The 26,475-nt window shown below is 26.9% G+C and overlaps 1 protein-coding gene across 1 annotated transcript in view; it reads left to right on the forward strand.

The window, feature by feature from the left end:
- The window catches only part of LOC111040196 (putative mediator of RNA polymerase II transcription subunit 26), a 210,855-nt gene that overhangs the window by 171,123 nt on the left and 13,257 nt on the right, over positions 1-26,475 (forward strand). Inside the window, exon 8 of the mRNA XM_022324040.1 lies at positions 2,355-2,632. Within this exon, the coding sequence (XP_022179732.1) occupies positions 2,355-2,632 (278 nt within the window). The remainder of the gene's footprint in view (positions 1-2,354; positions 2,633-26,475) is intronic.

Below are 26,475 nucleotides of genomic sequence, written 5' to 3' on the forward strand. Positions count from 1 at the left end.
TCATAAAATATTTATTATAGGTATATTTTACTTAACTACAGTCCAACATAAAATAATAAAACTGGAGGATAACAGAGTAGGTGTGAACATTGATCGGGTTCTGGTAACAAGAATAACACTTTCTAGGAGAAGCAGAATACGTCCATCGATACTGTCATTTTCCTTGATATATTGTAAATATAGCTGATGAATACTATCTTCTAAGCTGATTAATTTCGACACTTTTCAACACATCATGTACAATATAAATTATAAACTTAACAATACAGAATACTTAAGTTAAATTATTATAATAATAGATACGACATCAAAAGTTCATGTAGATCCTCTTGGACAGTAATTCCCATACTTTTTTCCTTGCAGTACACAATATTATTATGCATGCGCAACTAAAATTTGCTGCACATTCTTGATAAGCATATTGTATTGTTGAAGATACTTCTCAATAATAAGTTAATTTAAGTCCGTATAAAATAAACGCTACAAATCAAAATTAAAATATTAAAACACATGCCTAGGTATTTGTTCAATAATATGGTTTTTCTATTTATAGATTAAAAATATATTCTTTTAATAATAATATTTAAACATATTAATCTATTACACAAATTTCAAATTACAAAACAGAATAATAATATTCGTTCAACGATTTTAACATGCCTTAGATTGGCTCGGTCATATTATAAACCACCCAAATCGTAAATATAGAATTATTTTTTCAAACAAATTCTAATTAAAAACCGAATAGATACAATATTTGCTTACAAAATAATCATGTTTTAGAAATATATCACATTTATTTCCTACAAAGTTTAAAAAAAATCCAATTAGCAAATTAATTAAAAAATGAAGGGCAATCATTTTGAATTCAAATTTTTATATCAAAAAGTAATGCCATTAGTCTGAACAACTTTATGGAATTACCTACTAATCTATTTAAAACTAAATGTTCTGATTTTAGATTTATCGTATTTCCAAACAACTTTCCTTTCATTTGGCCTTTTTGATTACATTCACCTAACAAGAAATTAAATATTTCAGTAATTTTTCTGATTATCCCACATATAATAAGTTAATGTCTTATAGACTACATAAAACTATATCATATACTTTAATTTAAACATAATATATCAATATTCGTTGTATACAACAGACTATACATACAAATATAATACCTACGTATTGATACTAAGTCTGTACATATAAACATGATATTATATAACTGTATAAAATCAAATTAATGAGTTGCATGCGCGTGTACAATAATGTACCTGAATTAAGCATGGAAAACCTTTTCTGTAGGTATTCAAAATAGTATTTCATTTTGAATGAGTTTATTACAAATCGACAGATTAACATAAAAATTATGTGTAAGAACAATCAACATACATAATAGTATGATACCATATTATATTATGTATATCTCTATATAGACGAATATTTATTTATTTTAGTATTTTTTTTTCTATTGAGTTATAATAAAGTCGATTTGTTATTTTTATCATCGAAATTTTTTTTTTCATATTTTATTAAAAATAAATATTCAACATTGCAATTTAATTATTACATTTACGTTGACACATCGTCACTAAACTATAAGTTTAAAAAAGTTGATCAACGCTTTAAATTGCGTTATTTTTTCAAAAGTTATATAATTGTTGTTTTTATTTTTTACTATTTTTTTCATAACTATTTTAGTGAAAAGAAATTACTCTACGAAATGTCCACCGTTGTAAAAATAAATTCTTTTACAGCGATGTCATCTGACATCACCAATTGTATTCGATTCGGATATGACACTACCACAGGCTACGTTTGGATACCCATTACTATCTAGACGTTTATTTGCCCACAACAATCAGAAACTAAATAAAGTGTATCGAAATTGAACGAAACCTATTATATTTTTTTTCTTCGCAAAAACTGACCACTCGCTTTTATTAAATTGACAAATATGATTTTACAACTGAGTCTAATGATATTACCCAGAAGTTTTTTCTCTGTATTTATACTGGTACCTATATAGCACGAACGTTATTTAAAACATTTTATTTCCATAATATTTGAAGTACCTATTCAATTTATTAGGTATGTACTTACAACGCGAATTATATTTATTTCTATTATATCGTTTCTACATAGTTTTTTTAACTTCCAATTTCTAATTTCCGACTAATATATTATTATATAGGTGCATTTTTAGTTTCATATTCCGAGTGCTTCCGACTTTTATTATAAACATTTATTGAGCTATAGTTTATTATGGTCGCACCCGATCATTTTCGTCGAAAACAAAATATATGTTATCACCCCGTGACAATGAAACTATAATATAATCCGTTCTGTGTTTTCAGCACTGAACACTTGACGGCCTCCAACTACACGGTGATCGGGGTCGGCTGCGGTGGTGCTGGTGGTGGAGGTGGAGGTGGAAGCGGCTCTTACCCGGGTTCGGCGAGAACCAGTGCCGGCACGTCGTTAGCGTCTTCCAGAGAGTCCAGTTGCGCCAGCTGTCCAGGCATCACACAGCCGTTTCGCATAGCCATGTTGGGTGCCACAGGTGTCGGCAAGACGTCTCTGGTGTGTCAGTTCATGACATCCGAGTCACTGCACATTTACGACGCTTCCATAGGTGAGTGTGCATTCTCGGTTGCAGTTTGTCTGCGTAACTCTGCAAATGGGTCATTGGGTCTAGAGGGTTTGGGTCCTGGGCGCGAAACTGTCTCCACCGACGGTTCCGATGGAGAGCGTAGTCGCTTTCTTAGAGCGATGATCAACCGTCCGTATATTTTACTCACCAGCACACCAGTGCTGACGACAGGAATTTAATATGAGAGGGGCGAGGGTCATCATGGTAAAAAAATAATACTTAAAAATATGTTTTAAATGCTTCTAAGATACATCTACATACTTTCCTTATGTTTTGAAGGGAGGGGGTCGAAACCCTTACCACCCGTATCTACTGCCCTACAGTATAATATAAATTAATAGTATTATAGGTGTACCGTCGCAGTACAGACGAAAGTAAAAAACATTCTTCAACTGTATAATAATCTCTGCATTCGTCTCTTTTACGCCTATCCAATCTATGATGACAGTATCTCCGCTGTGTGTTAAGGCAATATGACTCGCCTTATGTGCAATAAATAATAACTGACTCCGGTGTATTGATTTCGGTTCGATACTGATACATGAAAGGTTCACTCTGTACTTATGTCTGTAGAAATTAATACTACCGTGTTCCTTTGACGACCAGCAGGTACAAAATTACTATTGCATTATTCAAGTAACTGTATAAGATATCGTTTGCTATTTAAATAATAATAAATCTTCACCTCGGCACTCAAAAATTAAAATATGAGAGTAAGTACCACTAAACCTCTATTTACTAAGCTCTGCAATCGTCATCAATGATTATTATCAAACTTCAATCAACTCTATTCAACTAGAATTTAAATATTAATTATTCAATGAATAAAAAGAACTTGTGAGATAAAAAAAAATAAACATTTAATTTTAATAGATATAATAATATTATATTATAAATATCTTGTAGTTGTATGTTTATTGTTTATTTATATAATATTTACAGCGTTACTTGTTGACCGACGGCGACGTGTAAATATATTTCGACAGTAGCAAATGGGAATTGTAAAGTAATTCAATAATATTCTGTATAATGACATTATGACATTAAAATTAAAGACGTCTTATCGACAATATGTCAAGCATAAAATAAAATAGTTTTGACTTTTGACTCTGTCATTTATTGAGTATTTCGATTAAAAACTTTCCATTATTTATTTTATGATTCATTCTTGTACACAGTAAATATACTAAATGAGTAAAAAATTATAGATAATTGATGAGTTATGTAATGACATCCAAACATTTAAGGCTTATTTTCAGTTAAAATATCCTCAACTCCTATTTATACGCAGTATTATTTTAAATTATGTTAAATATAAATAAACAAACAATTTCTGTGTGGACTTGAGTAACCTCTAAAATAGTAGATTATAAAATGCCATCCAGAAATATTAAAAAATGTACAACTGTAAAATTTACTATTACAATACTAATAGTGTATATCTTTTAAATATTATTTCAGAAAAATAAAACCGTACCTACAGTTTATTAACATAATTAAAAAATATCATACTTTAATGAAGCGTAAAATTCACGTAACAAAAAAAACTTTGCTGTCTCCGATCATTTTATTTAGATGGCATTAATCATCAAAATCTTATTTTAGGTTCTGTAAAAAGAGAGGATTGGTAAAACAATGATATTTGTTTTTTTATTTGCTAGTAAATTAGAAACAGTTGGTAGTTTGGCAGGTAAAAAATTAAAATTAAAATTAAATTTCTAATTTATTTAACTAATCTAAAAATACAATTTAGAAAATAGCAGTATTTAAAGACGACAATATAATTTTAATATTATGGATCATTTTGACCTATTTATAGAAATTTGACATTTTCGTTTTTTATACATATTTCCAAAATTATGTTGACATTTATATTCCTTTGCAAAAATCGAGATCAAAATTCTTGAGAATATAGTGCAAGTTAGAGCATCTCGTAACAACGTAATTTCATATACCATAGAACTGTAGATGGTTTTCAGTTTTACTTAATTATTTTCCTGCAAAAGTCGTAAATGATTCCCTTTTTTAACTAAAATATTCGTTAGCTGTACATAAAAGATCTCCTTAATCTGTGTCCTATGCCATTTATACAAAATTGATGATCTCATAGATTACCTACGTCATAATATACATTTATACAATTATTTATTATACAAACACAATAATATACAAATAAACATAAACGTGATTTAAGCAAATTATTAATACTATTAATAAATAATAATTAATTAATAAATATTAAATAGTAGTGTTTATCAATTATAACATGTTTTATAATAAATTGAAAAATTATTTAAATTAAATTTGAATAATGTTAACAGCAGGTAACTACAATGAATCGTTTATTTATATTATATAAGATTGATAAAAGTCATTAATCAATTTTAGCTGTAGTGAACCTTATATTGTAATTTGTAAAACAACTGTGCGTAAAAAATATATTCGTCAAAACAATCTAAAGTAATCATTTCCCGTATTGGAATTATTAAACATACTATAAAATACAAGACTTTAATTAATTTTAAATTAAAAATATTGTAATAAACAAAATCGTTTAAAACTAATGAACCATTACCATCAAATTGAAAAATTTTAAACGTTGAAAATGAAGTCTTTGAGTCTTTTTAAATTTAAATTAATGGTTTTTTCCTTTATATTTTATATATTATTATTTTGTTTCTTTAGTGCAACTTCCAAAGCATCATGAAAATAATAAGTAAAATTTGAATTTTTATATGATATGTTATGTTTTTGTGACACCGTCTATAATTATAGGATATTAATTAAAAAAAATACATTTTATTTTTATTTAATTACAATAAAATTGAAAAATAAAATTTTGAATACTTTTCTATGTTTTAAAATAAACTATTTTTATCCCAAGAGAATCTTTATAATATTATTTTAATTTATTTATATAGAATAGATACATTATTTAACAATATTAAATAATTGTACGTCAAATAATAATTTATCTGTTGATCACTGATTTAGAAAACATGCAAGTTCACTTTTATGATATATAACTTCATTTCTTAGCAGAATATTCAAAACAGATTCAATCCATCGATATTGTAAAAACATAATTACTGAAAATGTATCATATTCTTAATTTAACAGAAGATGAGCAGAATTTTTTTTTTTGTTATTAATATTTCAATATTTTTCTTTGCCATTTTAACTAGTCAGAAAATTGGGTGTTCTTCATTTCATTATAATGAAACACTGAAGTATCTCGTATATCAAAAATCTTTAATCTTAAAGATGCATTGCATTCATATAACTATTATTTATATAACTTACAATTAAATTAAATGTTTGTTTTAAGATATTTAACTTACACTTCATTTATTTTAGTCTATTAAGGCACTGATCTTAGATCTATATGCTACGTGAATATTTTCGATTTTTGATAATTAGGAATTTTAATTTTATTAACTGGTCAATTGACTGTTATTAGTTATATAAGTTATAAAAATGAACAATAATCTCTAGGCGCGTTCTTAGGAATCACACCTTAAATCTCCTACATATATATATTTATGTCATACGTTATATTCATTGCACCTGCTCTCACACTTGAACATAGTGTACTGTACAGTAATAAACTTCCATGTAATAATACGTGTACAAAAATCTTTAACGATGTGTCTTCGTAGAACAAGACTTATTGATTCATAATTCTCTAAAATGCACCTAATTAAAGTTAAAAAGCATGCACATCCGTATCCTTAGTGAATAAAAGTTTGTATAATCAAACGGCTAATTATAAAAATCGAAGAAGTGTAATAACTATTTTTGCTTTTCTACGTAGGTAATTATTAACTTTTATGCAAGGTAAACTTTTCACGTGTTTCTAAACTAGTTAAGCTATAGTAATAATAAGATAAAATTGTTGATTGGTTTTATAATTGCATTCTTATGAGAATCGATTATTGTCAGCCCTTCTTAATATCTCAGTAGATTACAACAAGTTATGGACAATTTATTAGTATGAATAGGTCATCTATATTAAATACTAATAGAGTGAACTGGTTTTAAGTTTTTCTTCTAGAAATTCGGTAAAATTTAAACACAACTTATTGTAGATAAAAACAAATGTTTTAAATTATTATTACTGTTCAGATTTATAATACTCGTAAGAAAAGATTCTAAGAGTGTTTTATTGTTTTTACCCATTATAAAAGGTCAACCATTAACGAAGGTCCTAAAGAGGAACACAAATGTTATGGATAAGGTTTTTTATGAGCAACTTAGTAAGCCTAATGGCTAATACCCACCGATTTTTATAAATCCTAAATAGAGAATGACATGCAGAGTTACATGGATAATCATCCACCCATCCATCTATGTACTACGCCCACATTGGATGAACATTCCACTATATATTGGCATTATACGCTTTCAAACCAAACCACTCCATCACAGCCGATCTATCTTTTGAAAAGTTAAAAAGCGTGTCAATGTTATTAGTTTTTTATGGTATATTGATATACATATGTATATGGTTAAAAGTATTGAATAACAGTATTGTGTTTAATGTATAACATATACCTACCCATATAATATAATATAATATAATATAATATATATTTTCACACAATTACACACATATAATCGTAACCCGTAGATACATATTGAATTTTATTTTGAACCCAAAATTTAGTTAATTATTGGGTTAGGCGATATACCTGCCTACAACTTTTGCACATATTTTTATATTGTGCCATATGAATAAGTTTCCGAATGTGTAACTGTTTTCAATTTTTATTTACATTGGCTCTAATTATATACCTATGCAGCTGGCATTAGCTATAATAAATGGGTACAAATGAATTATTCCATATCATTTATAATGTAGATACTTCTTTTCAATTTAAGTAGCTAAAAGCTTTAATATTTTTGGAAACATTATTTTAGATGACAAGATAAAAAATATTTGTTTACTATTTTAGATTTTGAGCTAAGCGATAAAATATGTTTTGATAGTTACAACTTTTTAATTATTTTTAGTTTTTCTGTGATGACATACATTTTTTATAACATTCATTTTCTATGATAACATACATAATGAATTTCTAATATTTCTAAACTGAATATTTTTCTGAGAATGTTTGAACATAAAAATCGATTTCCGAAAGAATTATTTGTTAGCTGTTAAAAGTGGTTATAAGAATATTATATGCATCCAAATTTTTAATGTTTATTTTGAAATGTCTGATTAATGGGTTTGTGTAGGTATAATGTCCACAAATCACGTCATGTTGAAGCAAATAGTGGTTATTTTATTTTGCATATGTCTGCATATTTTCGCATAATATTTCATCTATAAACAAGTAAACTGCATGTTGCATGGTATATTTTGATGGAGATGGTTGGCGGGAGAAAAAAACAGAATAAAATCTATTCAAAAAATATCCTAGTATTTAATATACTTTACAGTTTACAGTAGGGATGGCAGTTTAATTTATGTCTTATATAAATATCATATAATTGTACAACTGCAATAATAGAATAACTTTAATATTTAAGATAATTCTACAACTACACGACCTCAGCAAAATTGGTATATGCTTTAACATAGTCATCATCATGTGTTTACAATATAGTGAGTAGAGTGTCGTTTAGAAATCGATTTTTTTTTACTTTTTTCATTTTTTTTCATTTAAAATAATAAAAATACAAAATATTCAATACCGCTTTTAAGACAGACGGAAAAGACAAACTGTTTAGTATTTTTAACCAAGCAACTGCCCCAAAGTTTCATATTTTTTTAACCTCACTCATATTTTCCCATTTTTAATGCATATACATATTGTGTCCAGTACTTACAAGTATTTAAACTATCAATTAAAGGAGTAATGAATCAACATTTTTCTGGGTACACCAGTTCCATTCCTCTCCATTAATCTAAACTTCGAATTCGTATAAACAATTAACTAATTATATTTATGCATGGAAATTCTCAGAAAAAATATTTTGCTTTGGAATATATTCCTAATTAAAAATGCATAAATTCATTCTAAAAAAATTAATAACTTACATAATGACAACGTTACAATGACATAAATATAATTATTTTTTGCAAGATTTCTATAAAAGCAAGATTTCTATAAAAAAATGTTTTAAAATTAGGTAACTAAAAAAAAATATTTCCAATGACGTTGTAACATTTCAAGACAATTAGAATTTATCTATAAATATCACCCTGTATATTAAATAGTTACATAAAATATTAACACAATATTGTTAAATATTTGATTTATCATCAGTTTGTTTATATTTAAGATCTAAAACTTGATAATATTACCTAGGTACTTGAAATAAATGATAATAATCATAATAATAATAGCAGTTGGCTAGGGTCCTTATTCTAATGGTATAATAGACACGGTAACGGATAAGAGAAGAGTAATCTGTTGAAAAAATAGAAAAATAAAACAAGATTTTCTGTGGGCATGATTTATTTTTTGAATAATTCAGAAACCTTAAGGTGGTGAAAGAACTATCTAGGTAGTTTATCTGATTTATTAGCGGCATATTTAAACAGAGGTCGGTGTTTGTGAACCTCGGATATGTGTATAATTTAAAAACAAAACAGCCACAAACTATCTCCCTCTCGAACAGTAAATATACTGGTGGTTGTCATTTAACACTTTTTAGACAGAAAGTAATTTTTCTATGCTAATGTTTCAGCTGTTTGAATAAGAACATAATATACACGTATTTCCTTTTTAGCTATTCAATATTCATTTGCCATTATGACTTCCAAGAAAAATGTAGGTTAGGTAAACGAACATTTATAGTGAAAAAAAATAAAACTCTTTATAAAGCTTAGAACTGCCTTATAAGTTATAAGAGTATAATATATCTAATGTATTAGAAAAAAGTTTTATTTTAAGGAAAAAATAATTTAATTATCTAACCAAGATAATCATTTATATAATCAAATAAAAACTGTTTACCCGATGAAAACAACTTTTGAACTTATTATTTCAGCGATATTTTATATTTTAGATTAAGTCATAGTTATATAGGAAATACACAGGTAGAAATAGGTATACGAGATTTAATTTTTTTTAAGGTGTGCCATAAAATAAATATGCTATAAAAAATTGCGTTCAATATTTTAATACCAGATAGGTATCACATTTGTTTTAAACAATATGTATTATTGTGTAATAATTAAATATTTAAAAGTCAAAGTACATATAGTACAGTAATATTATGTAACATAAATTATAAATTACACATACTAATAACCAGTTAATGACATTATTATTATTAAGCTAATATTACTCATTCTTAAATAAAAGAAACATGACAATAATGAATAGTTGATAATCCATACAATAGGTATTTTTTCTATTAATAGTTCATAATTTTTATTTATTTTGATGATTTATTATTAAAATGATCATGTGATAAGTTTTTCGTAGATAAACAATTGTGTTAACTAATTCATCAAGATAAATAGATGTAAATTATATATTTTTTTCGAAAGGTTGATAGTAGCATTAGTGTCAATGAAGGTTGTAATATAAGTATAATATAAGAAGCTATTATTTCTACATTATTTCCCATTTTCTTGTAGTGCTGTACTGCTTTGTTGATGTAAATTACCTCTTTGTTTTACTTTCATTAAATGAATAATTTCGTTTTTCATAATGAAAACATAAACTATGCGCTGTCGGTCCTGTTGATTCAAATATTATTCTTTTTTATGAAGTAACCACCTTTTCGACTTGTTTTCGATTGTTTTTAAATTGTGATGTTTTAAATGATTTATTACTTTGTGTCATTTAAGCATAATATAAAGGTCCATATTGTATAAAATATAATTCATATTCATTAATACAAACCTATTAATTTCAAACATATCTATAAAAAAAAAACACGCAATAGCATAATTTTTTTAGTGTCTTTACAGTCATACCCACAGACATCGAGCAACAACACAGTGTTCAAAAATAAATATTTATAGAATCATTTTAATAAATAATAATTATTAACCTAATTATTCAGGTACCTATTTATGTGTTAAAAATATAACTTGTCTATGAAATACAATTAAAATATATCAAAAAATGTGTATACCTATAACTAAGTAGTTCTCTAACCATTGGTGTTGAACTAGGATGATCGTTACGATCTTTGGAATAGTGAGTACGACCAAAAGTCGGAAAAGAGAGAAATTCATATTTTGTGGGATTCGTACCACAAAATTAAAATATTATATAGGTAACTACGCGACATATGCGTTTTTCTACCACAATACCCATCTGTTTTCGTAAGGACTAGGTAGTATAAAACCGGTATGTTGTCTAAATAATTTCCAGTAAATTGGACGTTTCAAACATTATGTCACGCCTTGCACGTTATAATATTATAATATTATGATACGACCATGATAAAAAAAAAAAAATGAAAAAAAACCGTAGTGCGCACGCTTACCGATTTTACATATACTAATCGACATAACGTAACCGCATCAACCCTCTGGTGGGGTGTTCCCTCCCTAAGGATTTGACGAACCGTCTACATGCACAGGGGCACCCCTCGCACTCTTTTGTACTTTCATCGTGCACCTATATTGTGTGATCATATTTTGTTTCCGTGCGCACGTCACAGGCATATCCTTTTGAAACAATTTAATGCCAAAGTATGGGATATGAATATTTACAGTCTACTACATGCCACGCACTATTTAATAATGCGTAGGAGTGCACGCGGAAAAGTAGTAATAATGTTATGTAAAAAAAAAAAAAATGATAATAATAATAAAAACGTTACAATAGGGTAAATTTAGGGACAAATAAAGTTGAAATTTAAAGAACGATTAAAACATCCAACAAAAAAAAATGTAACTAAATGTACAGGGCCATTTAAAATGGAGAATACAATTAATTATATACCCAACGAGATTATGAATAAATATCATTTTTGTTTCAAACCATAAAATGCATGTCATATTATTTCTATAATAATGTTTTGAATTATAATTTACAAAAAATAGTAATAACATCAGAATTTATGATATTAGTTTATTTGTTTTTTGTTTTTTTTTCATACATCTAATATTTTTCTTACTAAATATTATTTGTACTTTTGAGAAGAAATCCTACCTATTAATAGTATAAAAATCCTAGGAATACTTGAACAGACCCAAGTACAATTAATCTGTTACCCACTATTTAAATCGTCAAGCTTCTTAATTTTGTTTCACTCACAAAAGCACAAGACATAGTGTATTTATTAATCAAATCTAAACTAAAACATTTTCTTACAATAACGAAACACACATAATTGTTTAGTTAGAATATTTCAGCTGCATGTGTTAAATTAAAACTATAATATTGTATTTGATTTTTTTTTCACAATTTAAAAAAAATTTTAAGACCAAATTGTACAACTTATATTTTAATATTATATTATAATTATCTATAATTAAATTGCGATCACATCTTAATAATTATTATAGGTGTTTATATAATTTTAAAATTAACATTGCTTGATTTTATAAAATGCATCCAATAGAGTACACAGATTTAAGTAATATACTTTGATATTAATTATTCTCTTACGTACGTAGAAATGTATGATGAAAATATTGCCATTTGAAGATAAAATATAGTTTAAATTTATAATTGATTTGTTAGGGATTAAGTATTTAAATCCAGAAATTCTTGAATATTACACAAACGTGTTGTTTCGTTATAGGTACTATGACAAAAATGAAATTTTAGATCAAAATAAACATTTGTAATAACATGTACATGTACACAGGAAAAAAATTTCATGTGTTCATTTTTATACATTTTAAACGAGCACATGGAATCAAACGAAAAAGACTACGGTTGCGTACTTTTCGATAATGGATAAAAGGCTATCAAGTAGTCCGGTCTAAACGTAAAGTCATTACCGTTTTAACTCATTTCCTGAAAATAAATGCTCCTCCATGGTTTAGTATACATATTACATACTATATAGAATTAATGTGAGTAAGAAAAGCCTCGTATTATCTATCTGTGGAGAATCGAGTATCAACTATCTTCTTTGATTACCGTGCACCCAGAATGTTAAGTATATATTTCATTACACTACCAAAAGTGCGATAAATTAGATAATACACCTAATAACCTGAAGTACTAGCATAAAATATATGAAAGTGCGATTTTAGTTTGAGCGTATAGAATTGATGAAATTAAATTAGCTTAAACCTATACTAGCTGTTATATAATACATACGCCATTTTAATCACGATTTAATTTCAGTTAAATAATATTGTCAATTTTGTCAAATATTTAGATAACTATTCTTTATTTAATATGCATAAGTGTTTTATGTATTATATAAGAATATATATATAAATAGGTTAAGGTAACAGTATGAAATTAATCTTTAAATACAATATTATACATAAGTAACTTCTTCTCCTACTGGTGGTAGACGATAGTTACATAAGTAACAAATAATATAATTTAGACTAAATAAAGGTGCCGTTAAATATATCATATGTAACACTAAAAAGTACTCATTCCACATTAAGAAGAAGAAATGTGTAACACAAGAGTAGCTATCAATACATTTGATTCTTCCATTCAACAATAAGAGCGACTTATTTAAAGCTATGAACCTACATCAAGCTACATATATTTTTGATTTATAATATTTAAGTTTTTTTTGAGTTTTTTGACGTCTTTTGAAGCTTTTAAATTTTCCTTAATACTGGTTATTTTAAATTCAACTATTTAATTTTTTAAGCTCCTGTTGGACTTTGTAATATTTGTAACAGTTGCTTTAAATTATCTATAGGTACACCATTAAGATACTATCAGAAAAGATAATCGCACTATGGCCATTATTACTAAGAGTCACATAATCGGCAATCCAAAAATGTAATGAAATATTGTAATTTTAAACGTCATTATTGTTTCTGTTTTAAATCCAAAATGTATTTGGTAATCTTAAATGAGTTTGGTACATAGGTACTGCTAACGCATTAAAGTAAGATATAAACATTGAAAATATCTATGTATATAAATGTTATTAATTTACTTTTAGTTAGTTTTCTCTCTGTTTGTTACAAAGATTTTATGTTTTATTAAAGCTTACGTCTCTTTTCAATATCAAATGAAAAGCTCAAAATATTATACAAAAATCAACATTTATAAAAAAAATATTTAAATAAAAACACTAAATATTACTTATGCAAATAATTGTTTAACATAGTTTATGCACTGTATTGTTCAATTAAAAAAATCGAGTTAACTTTTAAAGGTATTTCATATAAAAAAACGCTAATTCAAATATTCAAACTTCAATTTCGCCTAATATATATAATATTATAATATGGTAATTTTGTCTACTTACGCTACCCAAAATAATATGTAAGGTTATTAACCCGTCAAAATGTATATTGTTAATATCGAACTTACGTCATGTGAAGGACTTCCAGTTTACGTCAGTTTAATCTCATGAAACAAGGGTTTCGAAAGCCATTAACCCTTGCAATTCATAACCACTTAGTTTTAAAACGTCAAAACTCTTGTTTAAATATATGTCTATCTAATAACTAACAATATTAGATTACTAGATAATGAGTATGTATAAAAAAAATGTCAGTATTAATCTGAAGCTAGCTTCTTTACTAATTATGGTAAAGAGTTTTTTCTACATATAGTTTCTGAAAAAATTCAAATTTGATTTCTATAGATGATTGTACACCATACTTCTTATACTTGTATAAGTAACTATTAAATATCCAAGTAAATCATTGTTAAAACTTCATTATTCTCATAAAACTATTCCTAAAGCCTAAAACTCAAGAGTATAAATTTAGGCATGATATAGAAAACGATCAAACATTTTTAAACACGCTTACACATACATAAATATGTACATATGATGTTTTCTGTAATAGGTAATTCAAACATAAAAATATTAAATCAGTTTTTTATAAACTGTTCTATGTTAGCAGTTGTTCATTGCTTGTAAGGAACGATTATTTTTTTCTTGCTCAATGGATACTTTTCTACAAATAATTGGAAAATTAATTTTAAAAATAAACATTTTGAACACACGTTTTTCTTTTTATGAAATTGTACATGGATATTAATTGAAATAACTTGCGGCTATATTAACCTGAACATCTGATTACAACGATTAAAGTCGTTAATTAATGTTAATGAAGTTGAGGTTAAAACTATATCATACATTATTACTTTTTAAAATGTAAGATAATCTAATTTTAAATACGTTTTAGATGATAGATAAAAGGAAACGAGGTAAATGCTTAAGCTCTACATCATCTTTTAAAATAATTCAGACCTCGACATAGTTGTCGTTATATTAATCATTAGTGCACTGGATGCATCATAAATGGCAAAACGTGATATTAAGGCGGTATTTGTTCAGTTTTTTTTTTTAAATTGATACTCACAACATTACTAGTTAACAAAAAAATGAAACGATTACGACAAGTGACAATCTACTATCTACGACTTATCACCCTTTCCATCATATCTTCATATCATTATCCCACAGTCCCTGTATTATGATAGTAACGGTACACAGTTATAAACTAACTATAAACATTACAACTATATGTATGGTTATACAAATGGTCTCTCGACAGTAATTTTATTTTGACTGCGATTACATAGATTTCAGTTAAAATGATACTATATTTATTTATTTGTTTACTATATTTGAGGTAATATTAAATATGATGATCATCGTGATTAACTAATTAGAAGATAGTTTAACAGAAATTTAATGTTGAATTTTCATTGCACATATCAGTCGATACTTGCGATACTGCAGTTAAGAAAATAATTAATTTAGGTGAAGGGAAAAGATAAAGAGGTGGGGATGGGTGAGTCGAGTGAAGAACTTAAAAGTTTAATTGGCAGTTAGTTGAAAAGTTGGATAACATTTTTAAGAAAAAAAGATAAGTTATTTAAACGCCTTTGATCGGCAAGGCTAGATAAATTATTATTGGATATTTATAAATGAGAATTGAGGGTGTTGTCATGTGGGGGACAAAATACCTTTAATAGACAGAGCAGAGCGTGGGAAACTGTGATAGTCTCTCTCAATTCCTAATAAAATCTGTAAAGCAGACGAGGATATGAAAACGATAGTCAAAATAGAGAAAAATAACTATAACACGATTTATTTTTCTAATAATCTATATTATTTGATAAAAATCAAGTGTAAAAATCTGTTTTTTTAAATCTGTATCTTAACTGATATTATAAGTTCTTTATTGTTATTGTGTAAAGAAGAGTTTATTGATTTTCTACAAAAAGTGGCATCGTTGTAAATTCGATGACAGTAATAATTAGTATAATAGTATTTTTTTCTGACATTAATTTAGTATTCAATTTGATCTTAAGAGGAAGTAAGCCAACTATTGTTTTTCTGTCTGACTCATGCTGAACATACAAAATTTGCTTTCAGCAAAATCAATTCTAATTATTATATTTAGTATTGGAGTGAATCATCAAACTTCAAGATAAGTTTATTATTACCTAGGGAGGCAGTAGCTAGTATACTATTATTAATATTTTAGTTTAAAATTGAATTATAAGCAATTTAAAATTGTAATATTTTACATAGTTATAACTCACTTTAAAATAAAAATATCAATAAACTCCTCTACCATGCCCCAGATAATATTGTTACTTTTAAGTTAGCTTATAGGTCATTTCACTTTAATACTTTAATATTAAATACCCTCAACAAGACTGATTCTGCTTAACGAATATTTTCTATGTTGCACATGGGTCAGAGAGAAAAAACAATTTGTTCGCTGACATCCCCCTAAGATTGTGATTTACAATAAATTAAAGGGTTAGGTTGGGTTAAGAATGTACAATTAACATTATACTTGTCACTCGGTTTCCATTAAAATGGCACCGGTAGCGATTCCCATTATAATGGCTAGTCACCATAATATCCATCCTATCTAATCTACAATTTAAAAAAATTTCGTTCGGTAACAATACAGATTATTTGTGAGGTATGCATGAAACGTTTAAATAATTATGGACTCTAAGGGTTAACGATTTGAATTCATTAATTAGTAAAAAAAAAAAATCATAAAGGTTGATGTAAGTATAGAAAGTCTTCGCATTGAAAGTGTCCACTAAGTGTAAGTATAAACCTATGATTTTTTATATAAGATAAGAATTACTTTATAGTATAAATAAATAAAAACCATAAATCCCGTAATGTTAAAAATGTATATTATTTGCTTATTCAAAAGTTTCTACATACGTATTATACATTATATTTTCATAAATCTGTGTATTTGTACGTTTTACCTAAAGTCGCGTTTACGACTTAAAATAGTTTTTAATTAATAATTTTCATTGTTAGTCCAGTTATAAACATTAGTTCTGCCGTTAATAATTCAATATATAATACTTTATAGGGTTTTTTATCCACCAGCATGACCAGAGTTCATCCATTCTCGTTTGCCAATTTTATTATGTTAGAATGAAAAAAAAGTACCTACGTAAACCAATTTTGTTTCCCCGTTAATTTTTTTTAACCTTATTTTTTTTTATTAATTATGTTTTATACACTTAAGTATCACCTAACATTTTAATTCCTATTTAACTTTTAAGTTTTAATTGTTTTTATCAAGAGTATTGATGTTAGTAAAAACAATTTTTTTCTTTTAACTATGCTAACGAGCATACTTGTGAAAAATAGTTTTTAAAAGTATTTCAAATAGGTATGTAATTAAATGTTTGAATGTAAAATAGTTTCATTTATTTCATACAATATATTATGCATTAAAATAATATTAATTATAGATTTTTAATACATAAGCTTCTTTATTCTTAGGTCCAGATTTAATAAAAAAAAGATAAAAATTATTATTATCAGGGTCATTCTCATTTTAAGTTTGTAGGATATACAGAATTGCTAAATGCATTAAATCTTCAGGGGGTTTGATATTCTAAATTTTGTCTTGCATTAAATGTTTTAAAATTTTAAGTACAACAATAAGTATTAAAAAAATATATTTAAATACTTTTTTCTTATAGTACATACAAAAAGTGTTTGAATACTTAAAAATTATGCAAACAAGCATTAAATTAAAATTTATTTTCGATCTGAATGTACGACTATTGTTATGTTCAATAATAAGTTAGGACTGTTAGGAGTTAGGTACTTATTCGTATAAAGTATATACAACATAATATATATATATACATCATTTCTGAATTTTTAACTTGTCTTAATGACGTAATATTATCAAGATACTTAAATAACTGTATATTGAAATTTTAAAGGGAGAATGTTTCATTTAAAACTGGCATATTAAACCTGCAGCACGATCTTTATGAGGCCGGTGAACAAATTTTAGTAAAATAACGGGAAGCTTAATGTGTGAAAATAAATCCTTATAAAGAAAAATAATAAAGTATACACGTTAGCTATAATTTAAAACTGAAAACCAGGTACATTGTGTTAAAAATTATGTTTTTACAGCGAATAAATGTGCAATCTAGTTTTTTTTGCATCAATAATAAGTGGTAGGTACGAGGACTTAAATGAATGAAGACCCTAAATTAAAAATGTATTCAATCTTTTGTAGATAAATACTGATAACATTTAATTTTGTTATGATAAAAAATATATTCGTTGTTAGACTGAAGTTTATATATCTAACTGGCTATTTGGTGTCTATTCACAATAATACAATAGCGCAGTTAATAACGGTTGTGTTTATACAACTGTTTTTACCTATGGGTAGTTATTTAATTTTATTCGAAATTAATTATAATTATGCATTAATCAACTTACACAAGGAATACTCTCCGAGCACGTTACCGTATGGAGTCCTTTCTTTCCATATATCTATAATACTATATTAGTGTTTAATGTTTGTATACTTAATTACTCAGTCTAAGATTTTATAACTTGAACTTACTAGCAACCCTAACATTAAAGAGCTAGTTTATATGTAGACGTGCAGCACTTGAGTGTTAGCGTTATCCAATGGTATAACCCCCCTACCGCTGGATTTTAATTAATTACCTATTGTTTACTTCCAAGACTAGTGTACCACCATCACTTAAGTCGACCAAGTAGCTAGGTCACTGCCCGGTGTGTTTTCTGCGTTCATTTTTTAAGTGAACATACCCACTTGAATTGCATTTCAATTTAAAACTATAAATTATCCGAATAGAACGTACACTTCTGAAATGGAAAATAACTGAATAGAAGGGTTCGAATTTCACCACATCAAACAGTGTTAATTATCAAATTATTGCTTTGATCTGTTGAAAAATTACTATTAAATATATTCGTAATGACGTATAAAAAAATAGGTAATTGATAATTTACGCACATACTGACTATGAATAATATATATTATTTCAATAGTTTAAAAAATACATAAGTCATCAAAAAAAAATGATTTTTTTTCTTGTTATTTAATGACCAAAATTATATTTCGGCTACAATAATCAAGAAGAAAAATGCATTTTTCATATTAAAAAAATATTCGCCTACCTTTAAGCAAATCTTTCGGAATTCCACATATCTATTATTATTTTAATAAGTAACTTGTTAAATAATAATATTACATGCTAAAATATTATTAATAGAAGTGTCTAGATGATTCCGCACTATTTGTATACTGGGGAAAATACAGAATTTACATAAAATGTATTATATTATTTTTACAAATGTTCTTTGAACTTTTCGAGCGTATAATATCGAAGCACTTGAAACTCCAAACATCTAAAGTCACCCTAGCCAATTTTTATATTATATCATTTGAAAAAAGAACCAACCAATTCCGAATCCCAATATTCTATTTACTGAGAAAGGTTTTCCAGAAAAGTTAGCATCAGGGAAATAAAAATCCAAATGTTAGTAATAAAACTTTTTACAGTTAGAGCACGTCAACGGTATAATTTTTCTTATGAAATACAACCAAAATCACAAAGCTTTTAATTGAACCAAAATAAACCGATAGTATGTAATAGAGGTAAATCTTTTGTGCAAAAAATATTATTGATTTACCTGGCTATTATAATTTCTCTACAGTATTTCAAAAGCTGACGTGTTATGATAACCAACAGCTATTTGTGAGATATTCGAAATTATATGCAGGATAATTTTAAATGTGTAATTAATACAAATAAATTGAGTATCTATTCAATTATAGGTATCAACATTAATAAAGATGTTTTATTATTATTTAAGTAGGAATTATTTTTTATAGTGCTTTTTCTAAATTGAATGCATAACTTTTAAGTTTTATTTTTAACAATAAATAAAAAAGTAACCGCGTACAATTACCTAAATGTATATAAATCGTTCCCTTTCCCCTCTTGCAGAGATTATTCATCCTTAAGTCATATTTTTTAATATCAAAGTTCTTTTTAAATATCAGGTGTTGAATTTTGTTAGTACTATTTCAAGGATTGAATTTCCCATAAATACCGGTAGGCATGTTTGCCTTATTAAAGCTTCATCACTATTCTAACTCCGTTAAATTAATTTTTATTATAATTTACTGTATCTATACCAAAATAAACTACATTTCGCTTAAAGTTCAAAGTATTATGGAGGATAACAATGTTTACTATGAGGTATTCGTTATAAATAAAGCTTACGATTTGAATGACCTAAAAAATACATATTAATTCACTAACAAAAAATAAACATGACCAAAAAAAAACTCTAAAAAGTGAACTTAAAAAATGGCCAAAAAATACACTTAGATGAGCGAAAAAAATTTTATTTTAAAATGAATAATATTTTTAATTATTATTTATTCTTTTTTTTTTTTTATGTATTGTTTATGGCATCAACTGCGAGGTTATTAGCCGCCGTTACATGTTTAAATTTATAATAATTGCTTATTCATTTTTTATATTGCACAAAAAAGGTGAAAATTTGTTTTAAGAAGTAAATTAAACAAATATATTCAAATTTGAGTCGACTTGTGACTTGTGAGTTTAATTAATTATATAACTTTTTGATTCATATCCACTTTGCCGAATCCCAATTCACCAATAACTCAGTTTGCCAACAAATATACCAGTTATAAAATATTTTTAATATTATTTTATTAATATAGTTTCAATTTTCCCGATTCATTAAAAAAGAGCGTTTCGCGTTTATATTTATTCTGTAATAGTTGTTGGTTTACACTGTTCACTAATCACTGTTGACAGTCGATCAGTGAATTCCTTTCCGTAAAGTCATTTTGTATTTTGAAATTGACGTGGACCTATCGATATTTTTCCTAACTTTTAAAAATAATACTTAAGATGCCCAAGAGAAAAAAATATTCCTAATCATTTAAACACTTTTATTATTTAGGTTATTTACTCAAAAATGGTAAAGTAATAATTTATAATTATGTAAAACTGTATTTAATTTGGAATTAATGCACACTACATTAATCTGTACACTTATAATAAAATAAGGTTTTTTATGATGTCTTTATGCGTATGGCTAATAAAAAATATTAATGTCCGCTAAACGACTTTCAAAACAATTCAATTAATCGCCTAATTTACGACACCCACTTAGCCAACAAATACGAACTTTCGTGTCTGAAAAGTATACCGCACTCCTTGCAGCCATCATATTTCGTCTAAAATCGATATCAAAAGCTTTAAATTAAAACTTAAAACTAACAAAACTGCTAGCTAATACCTACTTACGGATGGTATTAATAAAAATAAGACTATACTACCCATGAGAGGTGATTTATTAGTTATGTAGTGTCTTTTTTTTATGAAATATAGAACTTGAATAAAGGTAATATTGGTTTATTGTATTAGGTACTCGTATATTTATATATATATATATTTTTTTTATATTTGTACATATTTAATATATAAATCGAATTATGATCACCGTTTTATGTTTTGATACTTTCAAACAAACTTGTGTTTACTTTTATTATTGGATTTGTATATAATTTAATTTTTTTTACCACGTACTATTAAGCTACATTATTACATTAATACACCGATGCATTTATTTATCACAAATCTCAATGTAATATCAAATGAATACCGTAAAAAAAAATACAAAATTGGTTGAGCTATTAGTAATTAGTTATTTTATACACAATACATTATATTTGGAAAATACACTTTATTTTATTTTTTAATTTGTTTTGGTGGTTTATATAACGTCATTTATATTTGTCCACTAATCGCTATTATACATAATATATATACAGGTGTATATTATCATATACCTAAACGTGTTAGAATTGTTTTAAAAATCCAAAAACTTGAAATCCAGTTGATTTGTTACTGACACAAAAAGCTTGATTAGGGTTAAAACTTATCAGGGCCAAATATAGTTTTAGAACTTTAAAGTTAGGTAGTTTTACATCGGTTAAATTTTAGATTACATCTTGTCATTACCGTTCCCCTTACACATAGTTATATAATATGTGACAACTACGGTTATAAGTAAACGTGCTTAAACTCTTTAGTTACATATAGATACAACAAAGGTACATATGTAGCAATAAAATAGCTGTCTGTGGTTTCTTTTAATTTTATAATTATAAATTCAAACTAATTTTTCAACAGAACGTTTTTAATTGCCAAAATAGAGATTAATTATAATAAATATAAATTGACATAATCATGTGTAATCAATGGTATTATATTATTATAATGTAATACTTAACCTGATTAATAAGTAATGAGTAAGGCTTTATTCATTAAAAAATAACGTCAACCAATTAATGTTATATAACACTTATTACACCCATAGTCATTAAAATGAATCCAGGTATATACTTTTAATAATCAAAATATGATTTTTGTGTACTTGACGAATCAACGATTCGAATAAATAATATTCAAATTACTTACGAAAAATGAGACTCTATAATACATTGATAATAATTCATTGTACCATTTGCGTGTTCAGGTGTTCTTTGACATCAGACATTAATGTTATTAAGAAATTAGTTTTAAGTTTTAACGGAGAGTATTATGTTATGATGTACCATTGTATCTACCTATTATCAAATTAACTGTATTCTTTGAATGAATATTTATATACTTTGTTCGGGATAATCACGTAATAATGACATTATTTACATGAAACCATCCTACATTTCTTTTTTTTTACATCATTAATAATTTTATAACATAGTCACTTGTATTGAAGTTAATATTATACCTTTAAATATTTAAATATATATTTCTAATATTTAAAAAACAAAGAAGTCACTGTGCCGCATAATAATATATTTCAAGGGATTGAGTAGGTCACTGTAGTTTATTCGAAGTGTTATTTTGAATTCGATGATAACTCATTGCATAATACACAAACAAACTATTCTGAGCTCACGGAGGAGACGCCATGTATGTATATATTTCTATTAATATTTTATCTTTCTATTGATAATACAGTAGGTTAAACTTATTTATGCTAAAATCATTTTATAATATTTTATCTTATCATATAAATGTATAATGTTATTGTTATTCACTTCTAAGACACAGCTTACCGTAGACCGATGTGAAAAGATTCATGGTAAAAATAGCTTAAAATTAGTCTAAATATTTTTTTATTATTATCCATATAAAAATTATAACTTCAGTAACTGAAATGTTTCAGGTTTCTACAATTAATATTTTTTTATAACAGCAAAATAGTAAAATCGTTTGATGTGAAATTGTTAATATACGTTTTTGAAAATCCATTTTTGTAAAAATTTGAATTTTGAATCCTCGTAAAAAATGAATGTGTCTTCACACTAAACTTTTTATTTTAATTCCAGTAAGAAAAATCTTTATATATCTTTATATAATACCTTATTACATTTTAAATCCTTAAAGAGGTAGGTATTAAAATTAAAAACCTGAGTTCTGTCATTGGATGGTCTCTCTCCTCATATTATTTACAGTTATAATATGTATGCTATATATTATATTAATGTATTTACAATGTGATTATTGTGCTTTTGTGCTAAACTTACACAGATTGTAAACATTCTTTTTAAATAAACATTTTTAAAAATATAAATTTATATTCAACGAAAAAATAACTTGTACAGTTTCATCATTTTGACAAATTGCGTACAAATTTTTACTTTAAACGTGTATTCAAATTATTGCGACTTTTCATTTTAGATATTTATTTAATTTCCGTAATCAACACTTAAGATTAAGTTTGTGTCACATTTTCAAACTTTTTGACTACTACATTTATCTAGAAAATACTAAATAAAATACATGGAAATTATTTCAAATATTTACCTATCAAAAGTTATTCATTTTTTAATTAGAATACAATTATGCTGCAGACTTATGTTGAGTAAGGTTTCCATTTATCACGCATTTCTGTACTGAGTATTGCTTACCGTTCACCAGATAGTTCTAATTATCCATGGGCATCTACCTACAACTATCAGTATAACAAAACTACAAAAGTTCAACACGATTCAACAAAAAAACTTTATACATTCTATCCAGTTTACTTTACAGAATTCATGAAAATCCAATGTACATAACTTTCCACGATATTCAACAACGTCTTTTAGACCCTGTACAGAAGAATAAAGAATAACTAATTTTCAAAAAAAAAACCGTAAGGTTGAAAAGTTTTAGAAGCAAATATCAATCGTAGATCGCATATTGACTTTTTGTTGTTTTTTGTTGATCGATGTGTTCGGGTCATCAGTTTAGGTACATAACAGCTGTGTAAGCAGTGGCAACACATGACTATTTTAGTAAACGAACACACTACGGCACGTTTACTACTGAAACCAAATAAATATATTATGATTATTATTATACCTATATAGTTTGTAGTCCAAAAATCGTCGGAAAGAAAAAATCAATTATTAAACGCCTTACAGTCAAGAATAGAACACACGAGTCGATCACTATAATGGCATCGTGTCTCAAAAGTGAAAAACAAACCGCGTAAATTCGTCCCAATACACCATTTAGGCTAGCTGCCGTGTCGTCGTAGCCCGGGAGTCTCGGAAGTCATCGAAAACGTGTTAGTAATTCGAATTAGGAGGTTGTACTATACTTGTACTTGAACACGTACTTACCTATATGGCATATATATATATATTATAAACCAACGTTATATATATATATTGCAGTTGCTCGTGTGTAAACGTGCACAAACCAAAGCGGACTGGGGGCGGTTGGGGGGGGGGGTCGATGAAAAGGATAGGTTAGTAGGTTACGTATGTATGTATATATATATATATATTCACAGCCTCCGCCGATTGATGGGCTTTCCACGCTACCGAAGTGAATCGTATGGGGATGGAGGATTCGCCTACCTCAGCCACACGTGATTTATCATCCACGGGGCTACACACCATGGGCCATAATATATACGTTCGAGTATTGTACGTGAAATGTTCCGGCTCCTTTTCCGCTCCTCCGAACGCTCCTCCTCTTCTCTTCGCGTCCTACGCCTTATAAAATTGTAATATGTGTACTGCCGTATAGGTACGAGGTCCATGTATTTCGGAAAATCCGTTTTATCCTACTGCAATACAGGTTGTTAATGCATCTACAGATTCGTTGATTTGAAACAACAAGATTCGCAGCAGAAATTATATTATATTATTATTTATTGTAGAAACATCACCATCAGAATTTCCTCAATGATGTTTCAGTATCGTATAGGTAAAAAGTCACTCCGGTATCCTGTGTCATTCAGAATTGTCCTGTTTTTAAATCTGCAAGTTTACAGGTGTCTGTGGTCAGTCATTTTCTGAAAAAAACAACAAAATTCTCCTCAAATCCTTAGGTTTATTATGAAATTAAAACGATGAGAAATAAGATATTTTGAAATTTATATCATTCAGTTTACTTTTAACCGTAAAAAATTGATTTATCAATTTTTATATTTTATAGCGTAGGGGTATTTATTTTTACCATGCTAAGTAAATATATTAAGATAATGTTTTGGAATAGTTAGACCAATTCCTCGTAAAAAGTTAGTTATTAAAATATTTAATACTAAGTAATATTTGTTATTTCAGTATGTTGCAATAAGGTAATATTATGTAAGTAAGAAACTAAAAATTAAAAAAAAATTTTCTGGAATAAATTGAGTATAATTGACACACAATATATTGTCAAAATCTGTCCTGTATTTTTATTCTGAACATCTCAGTTCTTTGCCTAGAGAATACCTACTTTTCATCATTAATCGGCAAAAATTCAAACGTGATAATTTTATTATCTCTTGTTATTTATTTTTTATTTTGAGTATTTTCAAACTACAAAGTACAAAATGTATAACAAATACTTTTGATTAAAAGACTTCCCATCCTTGATAACAATAATAAAATATGATTATATCATAATGCACAATACGAATTACAATCGAATTGTGTGCACAAAATATTCAATAATATTATTAAATGTATTTCATAATACACGGCCTAACGTAATCCTAAACAACAACGGCGATTTTCGTGCATTTATACTATAATAAATAACGGATCGACCCCGACCGGGCCCGTTGTTATGAAGACAATGTTATCGGTAATGACATTGTCTCGGGCCCGGAAACAGCCAATAATTCCAACGATTAACAACCGAGGCCTACAACTTAATGTATATACCTACTGCGTGCTGGGGTGCCATTCATATGATATCGCAAATGTGCAATGGTGCACAATATTCGTTGTTAACCCGATTGTGATATCCTATCATTGATTCTAATTTAAATACTCTGTTTCCCTCACTTCTAGACAGAGAAGGCACACGTGTACGTGGACCGCGTTACGAACTATAACTATTTTTTTTTCTCGTAAGCTCGTATGACCC

The sequence above is a fragment of the Myzus persicae genome, unplaced genomic scaffold (genome assembly GCF_001856785.1).
Source record: "Myzus persicae strain clone G006 unplaced genomic scaffold, MPER_G0061.0, whole genome shotgun sequence".
NCBI classification, from domain to species: domain Eukaryota; kingdom Metazoa; phylum Arthropoda; class Insecta; order Hemiptera; family Aphididae; genus Myzus; species Myzus persicae.